A 26229-nucleotide genomic window follows, 5' to 3' on the forward strand; every position below is an offset into this window, starting at 1 on the left:
AATTTAATGATTAATATACTTATACATGTATATTATTTTGGAACTAACAATATATTATGTTACTATTACTTTATAATTAATATATTATTTATAATTATTAACAGATTTCTGACATTACTTCATAGCTAATAAAATATTAGTGTCATTTTAGAATCATTAATATTCTATTAGTTGGTATTATTTCCAAATGATCAAAATATGATTTATTAGTGTAACTTTATAATGATTAATATACTAATATACAATTATTTTGGAATAATATATTACTTATTAGTAGCAATAAAATATCCTGTTTTTCTTCATGTAAAGCGTTTTGAGTATTTAGAAAACCGCCAAGTAAATATGTATTTAATTAATTTATAATTATTTTATGCAACATCTGTTTATTTTTTAAAATATATATTCATTATTTACAAATAATTAATGCATTTGTTTGATTGTATTCATAAATTCTTCCCATCGTTGTACATAATAAGTGATACAAAGCAATGGATGCTTCTGATTAGGGATATCACTAGAAAGCGTGCCTGCTTTTATTTTGGCAGAGTCATCCGTGCTTTTATTTTCTAAGTGCGGCTAAACAATTTGCCGCAACTTTCATGTCCCACACTGACTCTGTCCAATTTGCCTCACAATCACTTTTTTGTGTGTATGTAAACAACCTTTTTGCCTTTTATAGACACTCTACATTCGCACACGCACGCACGCACGCACGCACGCACGCACGCACGCACGCACGCACGCACGCACGCACGCACGCACGCACACACACACACACACACACACACACACACACACACACACACACACACACACACACACACAGGTGCTGGTAGGGATGGGTAGGTGGAGTGGAGGCAAACAGGTAGAGGGAGGTGCAGGTGCAGGAGGCGGCCTTTAAAAAGCAGATTAAACAGCAAGTGCATGTTGGAACTCACACATAAAACAAAGACACACACACACACACACACACACACACACACACACACACACACACACAGTTTGTGACTATGGCTTCCACCACGTCGGGTGATGTTCTGCCCACAGGCTTCAGGATCTTCACTTCCATTCCTGACTTGTTCTTCATCCCAGAGTTTGTGAGTTCCTCTAAGATGACGTTAAAATCAAAAACTATCATTCTATTTTAAATGGTTTTAAGCATTGATATGCTAAAAAAAAATATTTGCAAATTTATATATCTATATTTACTGTTATGTATAAAGAATAAGTACTTTTGTCCAAACACTTTTAAATATTGTGAAAATATTTAGATTTTGTTTCTACTTTTAAAGTAAATTTAAATTAAGTTGTAATTATTTTTTGTTTCGTAATTTGCCTATAATGAAAAAGTTTAATTTTTTTCATTTTTTGTTTTTATTTAAACTCTAAATACTGTACTGTTAGACTATAAAAGTGTCTGCCATGGATGGAAAAGTTGTAATAATTTTTTTAATAATTACTAAATATTTTTTCAGTCATCTTTGAATTGCAAATTAATTTACTATCATTATGAAATTATTTGTATTCATTTTTTTTTTAAATAAATGTTTTTATTATTGACATTTAAAAAAAATATTTGACTGTATCTTGCGACGCAAGATACTTTTTTTCATTCTTAAATTACTTTTAATATGAAAATATTTATTAAATAGTCAGACATTTTTTATATACTCTACATGTAATTTTAAAAAATAATGTTTCAAATGTTGTATTCAAGATAAGTGTTAGCGTTATCGCTTGGCAACCAATTCAGGCTGACTGTTAAGTCCATCGCCATAGCAACAGCAAGAAAACAGAACACCATTCAGAAACAACCAAAAGAAATATGAATAATATCAAGTTTTTAAAAAAAAGTCTGCATTTGTATTGTGTGAATAATTGTGCAAACTCGTTGAGCGTTTGCACAATCGTCATTTTCCCACTAAGACAAACCCCACATTTGCCTGAACAAACGCAAACTCGTCTTAACCGCCCCGAGCGAAATTAGTGTACAAACATTTTTACAATTCTAATATTACGTCGTCTATTTATCAATTTCTATATCAATGGGGAGGTCATGGTGACAGCAGTTAGCATCGCAGCTGCTAATTGCTACCACGTGATGACATTTTATTGCGTTTTGTCCTAATTGGAGACCACAGGAGGAAACATCTAATCCAAGGTTTATCCGGTTTTCTTTGATTTTGGCGCAATCCGACTCTATTTTGTATCCAATAAGCGCAATCTTTGGTTGAAAGCGAGAGGGCGAGGAGGCGTGGATCGAAACCGGACATCTTCTCGGCTCCTTTTACCAAAAGAGCCTTCCGTGGAATAACCTGCTGCTCTGGTTTGGGAAGAAGTGTCCAGTGAGGACTAAGTTGTGGAGCCATGTTTGCATAAGAGGTGGTCTTTGACGGGCACGAGGCAAATAAGATGACTTTAAATGTAAAGACGTGCACTGCAGACATCTTAAGACCTGGCACGTTTCATCCTGTGCTCTTCGTGCTAGTTGTTCACATAGCAGACTTTAATGCAGCATTTTGTAGGGCTGGGAATCTTTGGGCACCTAAGGTTCCATCCCATTTCTGGGGTGACGATTAGATTCAGAATCGCTTCTCGATTATTCAACACGATTCTCAATTTAAACTCTGAAAATGTATTATTTGGTATAATAATTATACTGAGAGATTTTCAAAACAGGTTACAGGTTAGAAAAGCTCCTTCTGGCTTAAAACGTCTTTTTAAAGATTGATTCTTATAAAAGAAATAATCTAAAAAAACAAAAACAAATAAAAAAACAAACATTATTTGTCGATATATATAGCCTAAAAGCTTCTTTTTAATTTTTTAAATGGATACTTAAATTTTTTTTTATTTTAAAATAAAATAAAGTTATTATTTATGAAATCGTCTTTTTAAAAAATTATTCCTGTTTTTTTTTTTTTTTTTAAAGAAAAAGAACAAAAAACATTTTTATTTTTAAAGATGGCCTATAAACGTACTTTAAAAATTTTAATCTAATTTAAAAAAACCCAACATTTTTATTTATGAAGATGGCTTAAAAAGATATTTTTAAAAAATTGATAGAAAAAAACAACAAAAAACTTTTTTTGAAATTTATAAATATGGCCTAAAACATTGTTTTAAAAATGTATTCTGAATAAAAAAAATTATTTTTAAAGATTGATTCTTATTAGAAAAATAATAAAATGAAATAAACATTATTTGTAAAAATGGCCTATGAATGTATTTTTGAAATTGTATTTTTATTTAAAAAATTTAAATAAAAAAAGAAACATTTTAATTTATGAAGATGGCTTAAACAGGGTCTTTTTAAAAATGAATTGTACTTATAAAGATGACCTAAACATTTTCAAACATTGATTCAGTCAAAATAATAAAAAAATATTTTTTTTTATTTATGAAGATGGCTTAAAAAAGCATTTTATAAAAATAGATAATAAACACAACTTTTTTTTTAATTTATAAAGATGGCCTAAAACATTGTTTTAAAAATTTATTATTACAAAAAATTTATTTATGACGATGGCCTAAAAACGTCTTTTAAAGGTTGATTTTTATTAGAAAAATAAAATGATAAGAAAATGATATATTTTTATTTGTAAAGATTGCCTATGAATGTATTTTTGAAATATGATTCTTATTAAACAAATAATACAATAAACATGTTTTTATTTATAAAGATGACCTAAAATATTTTTCAAAGATTCATTCAAATTCAAAATACATTTATTTATTTATAAACATGGCTTAAAAAGGCATTTAAATTTTTTTTTATTAAAAAAATAATAAAAACAACAGTTTTTTTTATTTTTAAATGACCTAAAACATTGTTTTAAAAATGTATTCTTATAAAAAATTTTTTTTTATAACGATGGCCGAGAAACGTCTTTTTAAAGATTGATTTTTATTAGAAAAATAATAAAATAAAATAAACATTTTTATTTGTAAAGATTTCCTTTGAATGTATTTCTGAAATTTGATTCTTATTAAAAAAGTAAAAGTAAAAAAATCAAAATTTTTATTGATGTAGATGGCTTAAACATGGTATTATTAAAAATGTATTAAAACAATTAAAAAAAAATATATATATAAAGATGACCTAAAGCATTTTAAAAAATTGATTCAAATTCAAAATAATAAAAAAAAAAAGAAACATTTATTTTCGAAAATTGCCTAAAACGTCTTGCTAAAAACTGTTCATTAAAAAAACATTTGTATTTATATAAAAAAACAAAACTATTTTTGAAATCGCTTTAGAATAAGAATCGCGACTCGAAAGTGAATCGATTGTTTTTGTGCACCCCTAGTAATTTGTCATGATAGTTTTGCCCGTGCTGAGGGTGCACAGTGAAGTCACGCACATAAAACAACACACTTAAGCTCTTTGCAAACACTGCAGTCGACAACGCGACACTTCCAGGTGAACTAAACTGAAAGCATTCGATCAAAACGACACAAGCGGTTTTAAGTGTGGTAAAAAGATCAAAGCATGCGTGGCAGTGGATGACCACGACGTACCCAACGAGGCATAGCCAGTGGATTCCATATGTGCACGCTAAAAACTACAACATGGATGACGTGGAGAAGACGCAGTCGAAGGGGAGACACGTAAATAGAAGAGACGGTCAAAAAGGGGCTTGAAAACCACCCGTAATACTTAATCTATGCAACATTTTGACCAAAGACGCACTTTTACATGTTATGTAGACCACAAGGAAGTGTTTTAAGTGTAGAAACAAATCATAACACGACCCCTTTAAAGATATTTAAATGTGTGGAAAAATTGCAAAGGGAATATAAAATATTTACCAAAAAACCAGTACCACTGTGGACTGCTGATATGTACAATTTAAGTCACAGGTGGTTGTACACAGAAACATTGACGGATGTGGCACCATTTTGATACATCCTGTGCATTAAAGATGCTAAAACTCATCCAATGCTGAAAAAAACACTTTAGCTTTGTTTTATAAGTTAAAGTTAAAGTACCAATGATTGTCACACACACACTAGGTGTGGTGAAATTTGTCCTCTGCATTTGACCCATCCCCTGGTTCCCCCCCTGGGAGGTGAGGGGAGCAGTGAGCAGCAGCGGTGGCCGCGCCCGGGAATCATTTTTGGTGATTTAACCCCCAATTCCAATCCTTGATGCTGAGTGCCAAGCAGGGAGGTAATGGCTCCCATTTTTATAGTCTTTGGTATGACTCGGCCGGGGTTTGAACTCACAACCTACCGATCTCAGGGCGGACACTCTAACCACTAGGCGGCAGACAGATAAACTTTATTATTTGGTGCTTTTATCAGTATCCATCAAATTGTATTGGTACTAATGGGTATCGATTTAAGTACAATTAAAGAGTATCATATTTCAATACCTTTTTTTTTTTTTTACTTGGCACCGGCTTAAGCACTTGGCGGGCAAACAGGCGTATTCGTAGCAGACTGCCTCTAGGTCAGGGATGTCAAAAGTGGCCCGCCAAAGGGTTTAATCCACTGGATGTCACCATAGCAATTGGTTTATATTAGTCTTGTCCCGATACCAATATTTTGGTACCGGTACTAGTACCAAAATGTATTTCAATGCTTTTTGGTACTTTTCTAAATAAAATGTACCACAAAAAATGGCATTATTATAAAAAAATCTTAGGGTACATTAAACATATGTTTCTTATTGCAAGTTTGTTCTTAAATAAAATTGTGAACATACGAGACAACTTGTCTTTTAGTAGTACGTAAACAAAGGCTTCTTATTAGTCTGCTGACGTATGCAGTAACATATTGTGTCATTTATCATTCTATTATTTTGTCTAAGTTATGGGGGACAAGCTGTAAAAAACGGTACTTTTTAGAGGCAGTATAGTACCGAACATAATAATAATAATAATAATAATAGATTTTATTTGTAAAAAAAGCACTTTACATTCAGTAAACAACCTCAAAGTGCTACAATGTATTAAAAAAAATAATAAAAAGATAATAAAAAATTTATAAAAATAAAAACTAGAACAGCCAAATAGCTAAAACTAGTATGCATATATCTAAAAAAAAAGGCTTTTTAAAAAAAAAAAGAAGGGTTTTTAAGCCTTTTTTAAAAGCATCCACAGTCTGTGGTGCCCTCAGGTGGTCAGGGAGAACGTTCCACAGACTGGGAGCGGCGGAGCAGAAAGCCTTCATTAGTATCGCGGTACTATACTAATAGCAGTATACTGTACAACCCTAGTTTATATCGGTGTTGCGCAAGTATGCCAAGCGGTATGTAGACAGTAAAGCAGGGCTGAGGCTCCTCCCCCCTCGACCCAACATAAAACCTGCAGTTTTAGGTCTTCAGCTTCGACCTCATCGTGCTTTGGCACCTCTGTTTGCACAAAACGTCTCCGTTCGAAAACGAGGACACTGAGTGTGGAGTGTTCCCAGAAAAATGACCATCCTCCTATTTATTCACGGAAGTGAATGGGAAAACCACACATGTTTGTGGGCAAGTGTTCTCCGTAATGAGCATCAATATCAAGGCTCACATCCTCAAATTGACACCTTGAGAGAGTTAAAAGATGCCAGCTTTCATGATTAAAAAAATGCTCCTTGAGACACTGCACCTTGATATAGTTCTGTGGAAAGGATTGTCTTCTGTGGAAACTTAAAGATTTACCGTCAGTCTCGTAAGTTCATACGTTTGCTATCCATCCATCTTCTTCCGCTAACCCGAGGTCAGGTTGCGGGGGCAGCAGCCTAAGCAGAGAAGTCCAGACTTCCCTCTCCCCAGCCACTTGGTCCAGCTCCTCCCGGGGGATCCCTAGGTGTTCCCAGGCCAACCAGGAGACATAGTCCCCCCAACGTGTCCTGGCTCGTCCCTGTGGTCTCCTACCGGGGAGGCATCCTGACCAGATGCCCGAACCACCTCATCTGGCTTCTCTCGATGTGGAAGAGGTTCTCACCCTATCTCTAAGGGAGATCCTCGCCACCCGACGGAGGAAACTCATTTCGACCACGTGTACCCGTGACCTTGTACTTTTGGTCACAACCCAAAGCTCATGACCATAGATGAGGATGGGAAATTGAGAGCTTTTCCTTCTGGCTCAGCTCCTTCTTCACCACAGCGGACCGATCCAGGGTTGGCATCACTGCAGACGCCGCACTGATCCGCCTGTCGATATCACGATCCACTCTCCCCTTACTCGTGAACAAGACCGCCGAGGTACTTGAACTCCTCCACTTGGGGCAGGGTCTCCTCCCCAACCCGGAGATGGCACTCCACCCTTTTCCGGGGCGAGAACCATGGACCCCGGACTTGGAGGTGCTGATTCTCATCCCGGTCGTTTCAAACTCAACTGCGAACCGATCCAGTGAGAGCTGAAGATCCCTGGCCAGATGAAGCCATCAGGACCACAATCACCCGCAAAAAAGTACAGACCTAATCCTGCAGCCACCAAACCAGATCCCCTCAACGCCCTGACTGCTTCTAGAAATGTTGTCCATAAAAGTTCACGTGTTTGGTTTGTTCAAATTATTCACGCATTGCACATATTTAATTTTTCCATAAATAGAGAGTGATGCCTACAAGGCAGGGAGGAACTCAACTATCTCCAATAGTTACTAGTTTGTTTGGTTTGTTGAGTTAGCACAGGATTGATAAATGGAAATGACAAACGAGGTACAGGATTTGATACCTGGAAGAGTTTTTGCTTGGGCATTCACACATATACGATTCTACACCAAAAAACGATCTATTTATTATTATTATTATTATTATTATTATTCTGCCGCGTGCCACAGCCCACAGTTTTCATCCGATCGGAATCGTTCCAGTATCAAAACCCAGGAATCATGTGCACGATTAGTTACCATGAATTGATTAACGTGGACCCCGACTTAAACAAGTTGAAAAACTTATCCGGGTGTTACCATTTAGTGGTCAATTGTACGGAATATGTACTGTACTGTTCAATCTACTAATAAAAGTTTCAATCAATCAAAAAACGTTAGCTGTTAGCATACTTGTGAGAACGTTAGCATGCTAACGTTTTATCCGAGCTTTTTTTGGTATGTTTGAACCTGAAAATCACGGTTTGTGATACTCGGCGCTGTCATGCAAGTATGCTAACAGTTAGCGTGCTAACGTACTCACATTTTTTGAGTACGTTAACATTTTATGCTACCTTTTTTGCTCATTTTGTGTGATTAAACTGAAAAATCACGATTTGTGATACTCGGCACTGTCATGCAAGTATGCTAACAGTTAGCGTGCTAACATACTCAAAAACATTTTATGCTACCTTTTTTGCTCATTTTGTGTGATTAAACTGAAAAATCACGGTTTGTGATACTTGGCGCTGTCATGCAAGTATGCTAACAGTTAGCGCGCTAACGTACTTACATTTTTTGAGTACATTAGCACGTTAACATTTTATGCTATCTTTTTTGCTCATTTTGTGTGATTAAATTGAAAAATCACGGTTTGTGATACTAAATTTTACGGAATATGTACTGTACTGTGCAATCTACTAACACAAGTTTCAATCAATCAATCAAAAACAAGGTTTTCCAAAATAAGAGAACAACTTCAACTCCAGTTATGGAAAAAAGTGCTAACATGGCACTGCCATATTTATTATTGAAGTCACAAAGTGCATTATTTTTTTTAACATGCCTCAAAACAGCAGCTTGGACTTTGGGACATGCTCTCCCTAGAATAATCCAAATACCCACTAATACTATACTATACTTTCACAAAGTGCATTATTTTATTTTTTTTTATAAACATGCCTCAAAACAACAGCTACAAAAACAATGAAGGCACACAGCTTCAGTCCAGAGTATACTAGAGCAGTGGTCCCCAACCACCGGGCCGCGGGCCGGTACCGGTCCGTGGATCAATTGGTACTTCGCCACGCTGTCCCGTACTAGAGCATACTTGCCAACCTTGAGACCTCCGAATTCGGGAGGTGTATATTGTAGCGTCCCGGAAGAGTTAGTGCTGCAAGGGGTTCTGGGTATTTGTTCTGTTGTGTTTATGTTGTGTGACGGTGCGGATGTTCTCCCGAAATGTGTTTGTCATTCTTATTTGGTGTGGGTTCACAGTGTGTCGCATATTTGTAACAGTGTTAAAGTTGTTTATACGTCCACCCTCAGTGTGACCTGTATGGCTGTTGACCAAGTATGCTTTGTATTCACTGATGTTTGAGTAAAAGCCGCATATATTATCTAACTGGGCCGGCACGCTGTTTGTATGGAGGAAAAGCGGACGTGACGACAGTGTGACCTGTATGGCTGTTGACCAAGTATGCTTTGTATTCACTGATGTTTGAGTAAAAGCCGCATATATTATGAGACTGGGCCGGCACGCTGTTTGTATGGAGGAAAAGCGGACGTGACGACAGGTTGTAGAGGACGCTAAAGGCAGTGCCTTTAAGGCACGCCCCCAATAATGTTGTCCGGTGGAAATCGGGAGAATGGTTGCCCCGCAAGATTTTCGGGAGGGGCACTGAAATTCGGGAGTCTCCCGGGAAAATCGGGAGGTTGAAACCGATACCGATAATTTCCGATATCACATTTTAAAGCATTTATCGGCCAATATTATCGGACATCTCTAGTTCGCACGTCCGAAATAAAATTGATTGATTGATTGAAACTTTTATTAGTAGATTGCACAGTACAGTACATATTCCGTACAATTGACCACTAAATGGTAACACCCCAATAAGTTTTTCAACTTGTTTAAGTCGGAGTCCACGTTAATCAATTCATGGTAATGAATGACCTGAACTGAACTAATCTCACTGTTAAATAGAAAAAATAACATTATTTACCACATGAACATGCACAAAAGTACCAAATATTGGAACTGGTATCAAGTCCCAGGTACCAAGAATTAGTACTGTATCGATTCAAATGTAAAAAGCACCCATACCTATTCATCACCAATACATTTATTTTGTTTTTACAACATGCAAGCTTCCGGTGATACCGAGGAAAATTGTCGTTGCCAAAATCAGATGTCGGGAAAGTCAAATAGAGCGTTTTTATCTTCGAGAACCTGGGCGTGCGCTGCGGCTCGCTGACCCGCAAAAAAAACGAACAGAACTTGACAAGAAGCTTTTTGAAGTGGCGACGTGTTTGCACAGCCGACAGCTCTATTTACTTTTTCATTTGAGTGCATTCCTGCGCTGGAGCCGATCAAGCGGCACACTGCTACAGTTACTGATTAACTCTTTATTATTAACCCTCGTTCAAATCCACTGTTGGGGAAATGTACTTCCTGTTCCTGTATGGCAATAAATATACATTGGAGTATTGCATGTAATTAGGAAGGCTGGTCGTTTACCTTCCTGCTAGCAGAACATCTCGTTAGCAACCGCACTTCCTGTGGTATGAGACCATCTTTGGGGGCGAGACGTCAGGACATTGTTGTAAACAAAAGATGGATGCTGGTGCAAAACCTCTTCCCAACAAGAATGGTTGCCTTTATCAGACTTGGTGGATGATCAATTAAAAAAACAAACAACTAGTGCAGCTGAGATAGACCCCAGCACCCCCCGCGACCCCAAAAGGGACAAGCGGTAGAAAATGAATGGATGGATAGTGCAAATATTTCCCAAAACGTTTTCATTTCCGATAACATACTGGTATCGCAGCCTTGAGCACTGGCCGATACCAATACTGATCCGATACGATATCAGCAGAAATAATACACACTTTTAGTGTCGAATTTAATAAAAGGTTTGGTCAAGTGATACAAGTATAAAAAAAACTAACCCATTTATTAACTGTCTGGAATGAACTTATGCTGTCTTTAATTTGGAGTGGAGTGGTAATTGCTTTTTATGGTGACACCTCGTGGCCACTATAATTCATTAAGCTCATAACAGAGTACGTTGAATGATGCGGACACGTTTGTTACTGGATACGCTTCTGCCTTAGTGACTATGCAGCTATAAATATTTGATACTTGTTTATATTGACCAATGTGCCATTCTCAATTATCATTATGTATGTCTAGCTCGTGTGTTATTATGTGCTTAGCTGTTGTGTAGCTGTAATCGTCTAGTCTAAGATGTTTACCTTTTTTTTTTTTTTTAAATACGAGAAAAGGCGACACTTATTAGCAAAAAAATGACGCGGTGAGTTGAATGATGCGGACACTTTTGTTACTGGATACTTTCTAATATGCCTTTGAGACTTTGTATGTGTAAGAAATATGCAACTATAATCATTAGATACTTGTTTTTATTGACAAATGTGCTGTTTTCAATTATTATTTTGCATGTCTAGCTTGTGTGCTGTTGTGTGCTTAGCTGTTGTGTAGTTGCTAGCTCCTAGTAACCTACATCCCACCATGTTTACTTTTTTTTTTTTTTTTTTAAATATGAGAAAAGGCGACACCTATTGGCAAAAAATAATTCATAGTTAATTGAGCTCATAACACAGTAAGTTGAATGATGCGGACACATTTGTTACTGGATACTTTCTAATATGCCGTTTGTATGTGTAAGTAATGTGCTGTTTCCAATTATCATTATATACAGTATGTCTAGCTTGTGTGCCTAAATGTTGTGTAGCTGCTATGTTTAACTTTTTTTTATTTTTATAAATACGCGAAAAAGGCGACACCCATTGGCAAAAATAATTCATGAAGTTTATGAATGCCTTGTGGCATTCACAAAATTAGGCTCTTGACGCAGTAAGTTGAATGATGCGAACACGCTTGTTACTGGATACTTTCTAATATGCCTTGGAGACTTTGTATGTGTAAGTAATATGCAACTATAACCATTTGATACTAATTTTTTGACAAATTTGCTGTTTTCAATTAATATTATGTCTAGCTTGAGTGCTATTTTGTGCTTAGCTGTTGTGTAGCTGGTAGGTCTAGTAGTCTATAGTCTACCATGTTTACTTTTTTTTGTACAATAGAAAGAAACCTTATGTGTGTATTGGAGTACATTAAGATGTTAACTGGCTGTTCAGCTTTGCACAAGTAAACACGCTGCAGGACGGCTTGTATCGGACATTTTACATGCAAGACGATATCATGTGATTTTTTTTCTGATATCGTACTAATATAAAATATCAACATCGGATCGGGACCCTACCGAATATGCACCCACCGCTTTGTAAAAAAAACAAAACAAAAATCAAACAAGCAGGCTTCGCTACACATCTTGAAAAAAAAGTCTAGAGCTCTATCCATCAGTCAGTGTTAAAAGTAGTCTAATACGGGACTTTTTATGTATTGAAATATCTGCTACTTGATAGGGACCACAGGAAGACATCTCATACTGACCATTTCATTAGGTACTCTGTACAAAATAAAAGTACTGTAATTAGAGACGTCCGATAGTATCGGCGGATAAATGCTTTAAAATGTAATATCGGAAATGATCAGTATCGGTTTCAAAAAGTAAAATGTATGACTTTTTAAAACGCCGCTGTACGGAGTGGTACACGGACGTAGGGAGAAGTACAGAGCAGTTGCGTCTCCCAGTCATTCTTGCCAACCCTCACCATTTTCCCGGGAAACTCCCGGATTTCAGTGCCCCTCTCGAAAATCTCCCGGGGCAACCATTCTCCCCAATTTCTCCCCATTTCCACCCAGACAACAATATTGGGGGCGTGCCTTAAAGGCACTGCATTTGCGTGCCGACCCAATCACATAATATCTACGGCTTTTCACACACACAAGTGAATGCAAGGCATACTTGGTCAACACCCATACAGGTCACACTGAGGGTGGCCGAATGAACAACTTTAACACTGTTACAAATATGCGCCACACTGTGAACCCACACCAAACAAGAATGACAAACACATTTCGGGAGAACATCCACACCGTAACACAACATAAACACAACAGAACAAATACCCAGAACCCCTTGCAGCACTAACTTTTCCGGGAAGCTACAATATACACCACCCGCTACCCCCTACCCACCTACCCCCACCTCAACCCCGCCCACCTCAACCTCTCTCAGGGAGAGCATGTCCCAAATTCCAAGCTGCTGTTTTGAGGCATGTTACAAAAAATGAATGCACTTTGTGACTTCAATAATAAATATGGCAGTGCCATGTTGGCATTTTTTTCCATAACTTGAGTTGATTTATTTTGGGAAACCTTGTTACATTGTTTAATGCATCCAGCGGGGCATCACAACAAAATTAGGCATAATAATGTGTTAATTCCACGACTGTATATATCGGTATCGGTTGATATCGGAATCGGTAATTAAGAGTTGGACAATATCGGAAATCGGCAAAAAAGCCATTATTGGACATCTCTAACTGTAATATTATATTAACAATATGTCTATTATTGTGATTTTGGTTGCGCTGCATCATATTTAAAGTTTTTATTAACATTTTGACCTTCTCATGTTGCTAAATAGGCCAGATGGACTTCCAGTTCTCGCTAACTCATACTTATTTCTTTATTTGTATGTTCGACAATGGCAATTGTAATCATATGGAACGGTAAATCTTATACAATTGGAGGCGCTCGATGTGCTGTGAGTGAGAATGCTGCGTTGTCGCCTTGGTTCCCTGAGTGCAGGGTCACATGACCAGGGCCTGTGCAGGTGTCGTCCACTGTGCCAACAATGGTCTTTCTGTTTGAAATCAAGCTATTTTTTTAAAAATTCAACATTTCAGGACTATATTCCTCATATCGTGTTACAACACCGTGTGTTTGTGTTGACTTCATTCCAAGGCTCTTTCAGGGGCAATGTTTGTCCAAGGAGGAGGGAGATGACTAAAAAGAAACAAACCAAGACCAGCGTCCTCATGTGTGTTCTATTTCAAAGGTGATGTTGTCGTTTTAAAGAGCCACAACTCCTATTTCACACAACGTTTGTGACATCATCTCAGTTTAATTCCTTGTAACCGTAGATACCTTCGATATAACCACATATGACAAGCCCCTTCAGCGCCATGGAAACAAAGACAACAAGAAGAATGCCTGAACAATGGGAGGGTTTTTGTACTACCGTTATTTATTTATTTTTTCTGTTCTTATTTTTTTATTTTATTATTTTTGTTTTAATATATTAAATTTTTTGTAATTGTTTATTTATCAAAAAAAAAGGCTAATTTTAAAAGACAATATATTGTATAATTTTAAGAAATCCTCGCAATAATGTAATAAAAAAATGTTGGTGCATACATTTGTAAAATACGCCATACGTTTGCAATAGAGATGTCCGATAATGGATTTTTAACAATATCCGATATTGTCCAACTCTTGATTACCGATTCCGATATCAACCGATACCGATATATACAGTCGTGGAATTAACTAGGGATGATACTCGAAACCGGTTTTCCCGGTTGTTTGATAAGAAAAGAACCGAGTCCTCGGACTCGAATCCCTTTTTGAGAACCGGTACCTGTTATCGAGACCACTATAGTAAAGGAAAAGAGTTGATTCTTTATTCGAATCCCGTCCCGACCAGAAATGCTCCGTGGGACATCACAAGAAATGACGTCACGTAGCTCAGTCATTAGGCGCAGATAGCGAAAGCAGGAAAACAATGGACGGGAAAAAGCGCTCCAAGGTGTAATAAAGTTCAAAACAAAAGCTATAATCCATCGAATAACTTTACTGAGAGATTTTAGCAGGGTAAAACACATGACGGACACTTTTACGACCAACCGGAAACATAGCAACCAGGCTAGCAACGCACCTCCTTTACGGCAGCTGTCGCAACGTTCTTAAAACAACCGCAGCACATACATATATATACAACATATCTCCCTTTTTTAACTTTTGTTTTTCTTTCCTTGTAAACGAAACAAAATCACACTGTAGATGTGTTGTCTGTCTAATTATAAATAATGCAGACGCGGCGTGTTGGCTGAGTTCTTGACGTTTACTTTCACAGCGTGGCAACATGCAACACTTTTCGGGGCTACCGCGCATGCTCGTAACTCCCGTTGCATGCTGGGTAGTGTAGTTGTTATATTCTCTAGATCATAACATTTTTCCCCCATAAAGAAATAATGTTAACTCAATAAAGTGTATTTCTTTTTTTTAGCTTTAACTTTTCATTTATTAGCATTGTAACCACATTTGCAAATAACTTTTCTCTTCATAGAATGTTCTTTCAATAAAGAAATAAAGTGCAAAAATGTCAAAGCATCATAACAAACAGTTATGTCAAATAGCAGCAGAAGTGCACTTTTTGGAGAGCTGTATTATTTTCAGTTTTGTGCCAAAGGGACTGATTTTATTTAACACTATATTATTATTTATACACCTATAGTGATCACACAGACAGCTTGTTTTTGTGTCACTGTATATATTTGTTTCTCTGAAAAATCCCACTTAATATACTTTGGGTAACAACAGTCAATATTTATTTATTTTATTTTATCTTTTTAGGTGGGTAACAGTCAATATTTATTTATTTATTAGATTTTATTTTTTTATTATATAATAAAAGTGAGCTTTTGTTAAACCAAATATTATGTGTTTTTTTCCATATACAACAACCTATCTGGACTCGATAAGAGAATCGATAAGGAATCGGTTCGATAAGAGGATTCGATAATAGGCTCGAACTCGATAATTCCTTATCAAACATCATCCCTAGAATTAACACATTATCATGCCTAATTTTGTTGTGATGCCCCGCTGGATGCATTAAACAATGTAACAAGGTTTTCCAAAATAAATCAACTCAAGTTATGGAAAAAAGTGCCAACATGGCACTGCCATATTTATTATTGAAGTCACAAAGTGCATTATTTTTTTTAACATGCCTCAAAACAGCAGCTTGGAATTTGGGACATGCTCTCCCTGAGATAATCCTGATACCCACTACAACTATGGGAAGTACTATACTTTGACTTTCACAAAGTGCATTATTTAAAAAATTTTTTTTTTAAACATGCCTCAAAACAACAGCGATAAAAACAATGAAGGCACACAGCTTCAGTCCAGAGTATACTAGAGTAATAAAGTAAACAATAACATAGTCCTCATTTAGTGCAAGACTGCCTGGCATACTGTATAACAGGAAATTATAAACTGGGCATCTACATCAACTATATGATTTGCCTGAAAAGCTGGACAGGACAAAAAAATAAATAAAAATAATAATTAAAAAAAAAAATTTTTTGAAACCGATACCGACAATTTCCGATATTACATTTTAAAGCATTTATCGGACGATAATATCAGCAGTCCGATATTATCGGACATCTCTAGTTTGCAACAAATCATAAAAATAAATTACAAAAAATCCAATATTGTGTTTTATTACAAAATACTGAAAGTTTTTTTAATACTAAATTAAAAAAAAAAAATACTAGCACATTATTTAATGTTGACAAAGCAAACTGCGTTAAGAAATAAGCAAGTTATGATTGATTTTTTTCATTGTATTGCATCGCATTAGATGGGAAAGCAGCCCCCACTAAGATGGCCGCCACGCAGGCACGTTGTTTAGCATGGCTGCTATTATCTACTTATATAGTGCATACGGAAAGTATTCACAACGCTTCACTTTTTCCACATTTAATGGAATACATGATTTTTTTTATCCTCAAAATTCTACACACAATACCCCATTATGACAATGTGAAAATGTCTATTTAAATTTTGCAAATGTATTTAAAATGAAAGTGAAAGATCACATGTACATAAGTATTCAGACCCTTTGCTCAATACTTTGTTGATGCACTTTTGGCAGCAATTACAGCCTCATCTGTGGGCAGTTTCGCACATCCCTCTTACAGCACCTCTCAAGCTCCATCAGGTCGGATGGGAAGCGTTGGTTTTCATCCAGGATGTCTCTGTACATTGTTGCATTCATATTTCCTTCTATCTTAAATTGTCTCACAGTTCTTACTGCTAAAAACCATTCCCACAGCATGATGCTGCCACCTCCATGCTTCACTGTAGGGATGCTATTTGACCCTTTGATGAGCGGTGCCTGGTTTCACGCCAATGAGTTCAATCTTTGTCTCATCAGACCAGAGAATTTTGTTTCTCATGGTCTCAGAGTCTTTCAGGTGCATTTTGGCAAACTTTAAACTAAGAAATGGCTTAAATCTGGCCACTCTACCATACAGGCCTGATTGGTGGATTGCTGCAGAGATGGTTGTCCTTCTGAAAGGTTCTTCTCTCTCTCCAGAGGAATGCTGTAGCTCTGACAGTCACCATCAAGTTTTTGGTCACCACCCTGACTACTTATGTACATGTTTTTTTGTTTCTTTTTTGATAAATGTGCCAATTAAATTTTTTTTCTCCCCACATGGTCCTTATGAGGTATTTTGTGTAGAATTTTGAGGACAAAAAAATCAATTTTGGAATAAAGCTGTAACATAAAATGTGGAAAAAGTGAATACTTTCAGGATGCACTGTATCTGTGTAAGGGGCGTCCAAACATTTTCCACCGAGGGCCGCACACTGAAATATCAAGGCATGCTGCGGCCATTTTGATCTTTTTCATTTTCAAAACCAATTTACTCGGGGTGTAACGTTTCGTTTTAACTTATATTCGATTCAGAATATGTGTTTTAGAACGATACGACCCGAAATGATTCAGTAAGTTGAAATTCAGCATGCAGGGGCCAGTTAGATAGTTTTCATTTTTAAAACTAATACAATATTTATTGTAACCAATAGCACTAGCCTCAATTTTGGTAACTGTTAAAGGTCCCGGGGACCCAAAAGGGTTTCAGTTAGGGATGTCCGATAATATCAGACTGCCGATATTATCGGCCGATAAATGCTTTAAAATGTAATACCGGAAATTATCGGTATCGGTTTCAAAATTAACGGTATCGGTTTCAAAAAGTAAAATTCATGACTTTTTAAAACGCCGCTGTGTACACAGACGTAGGGAGGAGTACACAGCGCCAATAAACCTTAAAGGCACCTCCTTTGCGTGCCGGCCCAATCACATAATATCTACGGCTTTTCACACACACAAGTGAGTGCAAGGCATACTTGGTCAACAGCCATACAGGTCACACTGAGGGTAACCGTATAAACAACTTTAACACTGTTACAAATATGCGCCACACTGTGAACCCACACCAAACAAGAATAACAAGCACATTTCGGGAGAACATCCGCACCGTTACACAACAGAACAAATACCCAGAACCCCTTGCAGCACTAACTCTTCCGGGACGCTACAATATACACCCCCCGCTATCCCCTACCTCAACCCCGCCCACCTCAACCTCCTAATGCTCTCTCAGGGAGAGCATGTCCCAAATTCCAAGCTGCTGTTTTGAGGCAAGTCAAAAAAAAAAAAAGCACTTTGTGACTTCAATAATAAATATGGCAGTGCCATGTTGGCATTTTTTTCCATAACTTGAGTTGATTTCTTTTGGAAAACCTTGTTACATTGTTTAATGCATCCAGCGGGGCATCACAACAAAAGTAGGCATAATAATGTGTTAATTCCACGACTGTAGATATCGGTATCGGTTGATATCGGAATCGGTAATTAAGAGTTGGACAATATCGGAATATCGGCAAAAAAGCCATTATCGGACATCTCTAGTTTCAGTCAATAAAGTGTTAAAAACAAGTCATATATAAAAACAATTTTTTTACTTTCACAGCTTAAATATTTATAGATTAATAGATCAACTTCAGATCTATCCACGGACATAAATGTTTTTGTATATTTTTGCCCTTTTTTGTCAAACAAAAAAACCCTGTTTTTTAAGGCAAAAACACAAAATATGCAATATTTACCCCCCAAAATTCTGTTATTCATATTTAATCTGAAGTAATTGGAGCCTTAAATAAGTCCATAATTCATAACAACATTGATTTTGGTTAATTATTTTTTGGGCAATGACAGTTTATATATATATATAAAAAAAACGACTTAAGGTCCAAATCCAAATTGGCCACACTTATAGAATGGTTAAAAATAAGTCATATCAATATATATTATTTTTACTTTTAAAGCTTAAATTGCTAGATCAACTTCAGATTTATCAGTCGATTATACATTTTTATTATAATGTTATCTTATGTTTTATGCTTTTATTGTCAAAGAAAACTCTGTTTTATACATATGGCAAACACACAAAATACACAATATTTTTCCCCAAAAATATTTCAATGTGGAGTATTTGATGAGAAGTGATTGGATCCTTGAAACGGTCAATAATTCATAAGGATTTTGATTCGTAAATTTTTTTTTTTTAAATATTTTTTTTTAGCAACGACAGCTTTAAAGTAAAAAAACTGCCTGCATGGCAGCTATGTGTTATTACAGTCCATATTGCACAATTGTCTCTCTACATTACACCTGTTTGCTCTTCTATTCCACTTTTTATGTTTTTTTTTTCCATAGTATTTCTAAAATGTGATCTATGGTAAATGCTCTCGTTAACAACTCTGATTAGGAGGTCTACAAAAGCTAATAACCGGTTGGGTCTCCAATTGGCACCAAGTTAAATTGGCAGTAAACACTGTGGCTGTAGGCAACCTCTAACAGTATTTTTTTCCAGTAACTCCCCAAGATGGCAGTAGCTACATTCCAAGTATTGTGATTGGTCAACACATAGTGGCTTTATCTACCTCTGCGTGTTCACAAGTGTAGTACTGTACACACTCATCAGGCTATTAATGCTGACTGAGCAATTTGCTCATTATTACAACATGGGTTCTGCCACTGCTGTGTTGTGCGATATATTTTTTAATAAATGGACCACATGGTCAAAAAACTAACTTTCAAATTTCGGGAATAGCAGCCCCTGTCCAGTGTTCGATACGTGATCCTGACCTGTGTGACTCCGCCCCCTTGCAGGTGTTTGGGGGTCTGGTGTGGATCCTGGTGGCGTCCACCCGCGTCCTTCCGGACAACCCTCTGGGCTGGGTGATGTTCGTGTCGGTCTTCTGCTTCGTCTTCACCACGCTCTGGTTCTTCCTCTTCCTCTGCGGCGCCAATCAGAGCAGCATCTGGCCCGCCTTGGTGAGACATGCCCACCAGCATGCTGATTGGCCGGTTGGATACGCCACAGCCCTCCGCTAAGTTAGATAGAGCACATTCACCGTCACTCACGTTGCATTCAAGAAACCTGGGAAAGCAGAAAATGGACTGATTCCAAACATGTTTGTTTGCGGATAAATAAACATAATAATACATTTAATGAATAACGTTTCCCTCCCTCAGGATGTTGGCTACCACTTCTTGGCGGCGGTCTTCTACCTGAGCGCCTCGGTGGATCTGGCCTACATAACGGTGCTCAAAGGGTGGGGGGTGACCATTCTCTCCGGGGGCGCCGTGCTCCAGCTGGCACTGACTGGGGAAGCGCTCAAAATCTACCGGCTGGACATCGCCGCTGTGGTGAGATGTCTCACACACACACAAATACACATAAATGTACGCATTAAACACACACATACAGTACATGTACACTTTAATGTACATGCGAATACACACTTGTCGGAAAACAGATACTAGGGTTGGTCAAAAAAATGGATTCACATCCCAATCCCGTTTTTTTTTTATTATTCCGATTCTATATCAATTCATAATTTTTGAGCCTCAATTCATAAAAAAAAAAAAAAAATAAATTATATATATATATATATATATATGTGTACATACATATACATACATATATATATATATATATATATATATATATATATATATATATATACATATACATACATATATATATACATATACATATATATACACATATATATATATATATATATACATATACACATACATATATACATATACATACATATTGTAGATAATGCATATGTTTAAGAGCTATTTCTCTATTCATAATCATGTTTGAATCAGCTCATTTTTTTTTTTTTTTTTACTCGTTTAGAAATGTTCTTTATTGCACAAGATGTCAAGTCAATCCGTTGTCTGTAAAATGGCGGCAAGTTTGGAAGGATGGCGACTGTGGACATAAGACTGTGCTGAGCAGCAGAAGCGGAAAAGACTGTCACCATCACTTCCTCACAAATATGCAGCCCCTCAATACCGCCACCTGTGGTCCAACCAAATATAGGTCCCCAAAACATAGTAAACACAAACAAAGCATGAATGGCTCCTACTTCAAATGTATGCATGTTAAAATCATGTTATTGTTAAAATATTCAACATTTCTAAAAAAAATAACGACTACATTTACACAGGACAGAAGTTAACAGTAAACCTTAACCCATCAGCATGCGACAGATCCTTAGTGCAACAGGAAGGAGTTAGCGAAAACAACGAGTTTTCTCTAATGTAGGTAAGGCAGCAGGTTTGCGTTGAACCACTCTCTAGAAAACTGCAGGTGGTCTCCTTCAGTGGCAAGGAAAACCAGCTTCCCTGCCTTGTCCATGGCGGCCAGGCCCAGGCGATCCTCTTTGTAAAGAACGCTCTCTTGGAGAGTCTCCGTCTCTTTGGCCTGCCCGGTTTTTAGGAAGCCGAACCACTCGGAATCAACCGGATCGACCACCGTGTCCTGCAGAAACTTCACCATGACGAACTTGTCCAGCATCTGAAGATTCTTCTTATAGGTCTCATTTAGCACCCTCTCCTGGTTGATATCAGCCAGGAAGAGACTGTGCTTCTTGTACAGGTCGTCCTTTAAAGGGTCGTGCCAGTACTGGGCCTGCACCAGGTGTTTTTGCACCAAGTCGCTGTACGCCCCCGTGTTCAGGGCCTTTCGGATCATGTCGCAAATGTACGAGCTCTCTCCGGGACACCTCGGCAGCCCGTACACGCCTTGGTGCTGCCCGCCCACAGAGATGAGGTTTTTCATAGGCGGGGAAGGACATCGCTGTGCCACGGCTCTCAGAAATTGCGCCCCCTGGGAGAAGCCCATAGCGTTGTAGCCTCCCTTCAACTTGGGGTCTTGAGCGAGTTGATTGCACACCATAATCCTACAGCCCAGAAGACGACGCTGAGAGAGAGATTTTCTACCTATATTACTCTTTTTAACTTCTATATTGTATATCCTTATTTGAGACCAGCCTTTATACTCGAAGTTATCCAATTTCTCTTGCTTGTTTTCAGCATAACTATCTGTGTCGTTATATTAAGTGAAAAGTTTGATGTTTATCCCCGTTTCGTTACCTGAATTACTCTGATTTTGATAGACGAAAAGCAGGATGTCACATCCGGTAGTGTTCCCTGACGGACTGGTGCTTGGGCGTGTTCTACTGTCTTTGTGTCTCAGTTCTTCCTTCCTGACGACAGTGACTGACAAGTGTCTAAGAACAAACAGCGGACATTAAATAGACTGGGTCAAAGTGGATATGCGTGTCCCTCCAGCTTTTTTGAGCGTATGTTGTATGCATGTGGTTCATGTGGGTGTTGGTCAATGTAGCCTTCCATTGAGCCATTAACAGTTACAGGAGACCACAAAGTCTGGCTCTGTTGTGTGTTGTTCAAGAATGTCTGATGTGCACGTGAGTGGCTGTCATCTACTGGGGGAGGGCATTTGTTTATGGCAACAAAATGGTCTGGCGTGTAAAGTGAGGAGTTTTGCGTTGACTCATGCATTATCTGCTGTCTAGTAAGATTAGGCATATTCGGGAGGTTTTCCGCTGGGTGGATGTTATTTTGGGGCTTAGGCACCAGAGGTGAATTACACTCACGTGCACATCAGACATTCTTGAACAACACACAACAATATACATACACATACATATATACATATACATACATATATATATATATATACATACATATATATATATATATATACATATATATACATACATATATATATATATATACATACATATATATATATATATATATACATATATATACAGTATATATACATATATATACAGTATATATACATATATATACAGTATATATACATATATATACAGTATATATACATATATATACATATATATACAGTATATATACATATATATACATATATATATATATATATATATATATATATATATATATATATATATATATATATATATATATATATAAGTACCAATGATAGTCACACACACACTAGGTGTGGCAAAATTATTCTCTGCATTTGACCCATCACCCTTGATCACCCCTTGGGAGGTGAGGGGAGCAGTGAGCAGCAGCGGGGCCGCGCCCGGGAATCATTTTTGGTGATTTAACCCCCAATTCCAACCCTTGATGCTGAGTGCCAAGCAGGGAGGTTATGGCTCCCATTTTTATAGTCTTTGGTTGGACTCGGCCGGGGTTTGAACTCACAACCTACCGATCTCAGGGCAGACACTCTAACCACTATATATGCATGTAAATATATTTATATGCATGTAAATATATATATATATATTATATATGTATATATATATATACAGTATATACATCGTAAAATATACAGTGGTTTTTACACTGAATTACTGCAAATTGAACTGTAAAATTCTGGGGACCGAGCTGCCAGTTAGTTTTTTAATTGAAAAATCTACAATATTTTTTTCAGTGCATTACTTTAAAAAGAAAAACAGCACCACTGTTTTTTCTTTACAGGAAAATGTTGGCGTCTGAGCTGTCAGGTTTTTTTTTTTACAGTAAAATTTACGGTGGTTTTTACACTGGAAAAAATATGTGTTTTTTTTACAGTAAAATTCTGGCGACTAAGCAGCCAGTTTTTTTTTTTTTTTTTTTTTACAGTACAATCTGTGGTGTATGTTATTACAGTGCATTACTGTATACGGAAAAACGTTACCACTGTTTGTTTTTTTTACAGGAAAATTCTGGTGATTGTGCTTCTATTTTTTTTACTATAAATGTTACTGTGTTTTTTACACTGAATTTATGTAAATTGAAAAACAGTACCATTGTTATTTTTACAGTAAAACTCCAGCACTTCAGTGATTTTTTTCTTTTTCTTTTACAGTGTAATCCACACGGTCAATGTTTTTACAATGCATTACTTTGAATTGGTAAAGTTCTTTACCTTTTTTTTTTTGACCATGGGCCCCAACTTTTCAACTACAGAGGGGCCCGGCCCCCACTGAAATATTAACACTCAATTAGTAATCTTACTCTTGATTTTATTCGTATTCAATAATTATATCTAACCTACGTACAGTTTAACGGGATCCACCTTGTTGAATGATATGAAAGCATGTGTTAATCACAATTATTATCAAGGGTTAGGCCAGGCTGATTATAAAAATAAATTCTAATCAAAATAAAAGAAAGAACTGAATTGTATGTATAGATTTACATACAATTGCAGTGTTAAAATAAATTCATTTGAACTAAATTATTAATAATATTGCTATATAATATGTATGTTTCTTAAATAAACTGTCGATAAAATTCAAGTGCAAACAAAAAAAACAGCTTCACTATATAATAATTCTTGCGTTTAAACTCCAGACTTCTTCTGTCTATTTGATATTGTCATTACTGCCACAAGTGGTGGAAAAGTGCATTACAACTGAGTACCGCTGCGGCCCCCTACGGACCTCTGTTGAGAAACAGATATTCTTTGGCCCCGGACCTATGGTTAAGAAACACTGAGACCGTAAACTACCTTAACTAGTCGTTTATGTTACGAACTACAGTTATATTACATAATCTATAATTTTTCATTCTGTTGGTTTGGCACTGACCAGCCGGGCTGTGATCCATGTGTGTCTCCAGGTGATGTCCTACGTGGCCACGCTTCTCTACTTCCTGCACGCCATTTTCTCCGCCATCCGATGGAGGAAGGCTTAGACACGACACCGCCCTGACAGAGACAAGAAGCCAAAAGTCAAACCAAGTGGGCCAGTCGCCAATACTTAACGGCTTTCCTTTATATATATATGTTTTTTTACACTGACACAATGTTACAGTAGTCACTTGACTGAACGAGCAGCAAACAAACTGATCATTTACAATAACAAATCCTCGCCGTTTGCCAAAAAAAATCCCAAACAAATGACGAGAAGCCGCACAAAAAATACTGTTGAAATATGAAACCTATTATATGACTCTGACAGTTAGATAAAAGTATACAATGTACTCGTCTTGTCAAAGCATTCACCTGCTGGAAAATGTTGAGTGAATTAACTTGCGAAACAGCGCCCCCTGCTAGATTTATAGCTGAAGCACTCTTTTCCCTACCCTGCAGATAGCGCCATGGGACCCCTTTCTGTACAATTTACATTTAAAAACAAAATAGTTTACAATTAAAGCAGATCAAATACATTTGCAAATAGGCGAGGGTCTACTGTACGCCAAAAAGAAACACAAAACTTTATTTCAAACAGAAACGCCAACGTTTTGGCACACAGCTAATTTTTTTAGGCTTCAGAAAATTCTAAAAAATACAATTCGTTCATTGATAATGAGATATATAATTAGAGGGTGTCCAAACTTCAATTTGCCCCGCGAGACGGCACGAGTCCAATAAGCGTTGTTTTCATGCAATATACAGTATAAATAATCAACAATCTGATAGCTGTTATTTTGTCACCATCTGTTGGCCATCAAAAATAACTCAAGTCAGCGGCCATTAATTATACATAAATCGATACTTACTTATATGACCCAATCCAAACAACCTTCCCTAGTCATGGTGCATGAAAAACAAATTCAATCAGCAGAAAAATTCAACACACATGGTCACACATAACCTATCCTGCTCATTGAAAATTGTGGATATTATTTGAAAAATATTTTTTTAAATAAACCTGTTTACCTTCATTAGTGCATGATGGGAAAAATACAAAACACTATCTCCTCACTTATCCATGTTTGGCGCTTTTTAGCTGCTTGATATTTTTGATTGATTAAAAAACCTGAAGGAGGTCGCCACGGGAGTAAGTAAACAAGGTAGAGGTCGAATTTTCACATACTCTTAATAACCAATTATGATAATTATTAATTATATATCCATTATATTAAAAAAAAAAAATATATATATATATATTATAAACATACAGTACAGGCCAAAAGTTTGGACACACCTCATTTCAATGCGTTTTCTTTATTTTCATGACTATTTACATTGTAGATTGTCACTGAAGGCATCAAAACTACGACATCTGTGAAGTGAAAATCATTTCAGTTGACTACCTCTTGAAGCTCATCGAGAGAATGCCAAGAGTGTGAGAAAACGTAATCAGAGCAAAGGGCGGCTATTTTGAAGAAACTAGAATATAATAGTTATTTCACCTTTTTTTGTTAAGTACATAACTCCACATGTGTTCATTCATAGTTTTGATGCCTTCAGTGACAATCTACAATGTAAATAGTCATGAAGATAAAGAAAACGCATTGAATGAGGAGGTGTGTCCAA

General features: G+C 36.8%; 2 protein-coding genes across 2 annotated transcripts; one reads left to right on the forward strand and one right to left on the reverse strand.

Moving 5' to 3' along the window:
- Positions 1 to 976: 976 nt before the first annotated feature.
- On the forward strand, positions 977 to 25901 carry LOC133657791 (myelin and lymphocyte protein-like). The gene is made up of 4 exons (XM_062059530.1): positions 977 to 1097; positions 19773 to 19937; positions 20139 to 20312; positions 24588 to 25901. The coding sequence occupies exons 1-4, from the start codon at positions 1011 to 1013 to the stop codon at positions 24660 to 24662; spliced, it is 501 nt and encodes a 166-aa protein (XP_061915514.1). The 5' UTR covers positions 977 to 1010; the 3' UTR covers positions 24663 to 25901.
- LOC133657793 (palmitoyl-protein thioesterase 1-like) lies at positions 20812 to 22008 on the reverse strand (the record flags this gene model as incomplete). Its single annotated transcript, XM_062059533.1, has 1 exon — positions 20812 to 22008. A coding segment is annotated over one exon (789 nt), but the record flags the coding sequence as incomplete, so codon positions are not given.
- Positions 25902 to 26229: the final 328 nt, after the last annotated feature.

Source organism: Entelurus aequoreus, linkage group LG09 (genome assembly GCF_033978785.1).
Source record: "Entelurus aequoreus isolate RoL-2023_Sb linkage group LG09, RoL_Eaeq_v1.1, whole genome shotgun sequence".
In the NCBI taxonomy this organism is placed as follows: Eukaryota; Metazoa; Chordata; class Actinopteri; order Syngnathiformes; family Syngnathidae; genus Entelurus; species Entelurus aequoreus.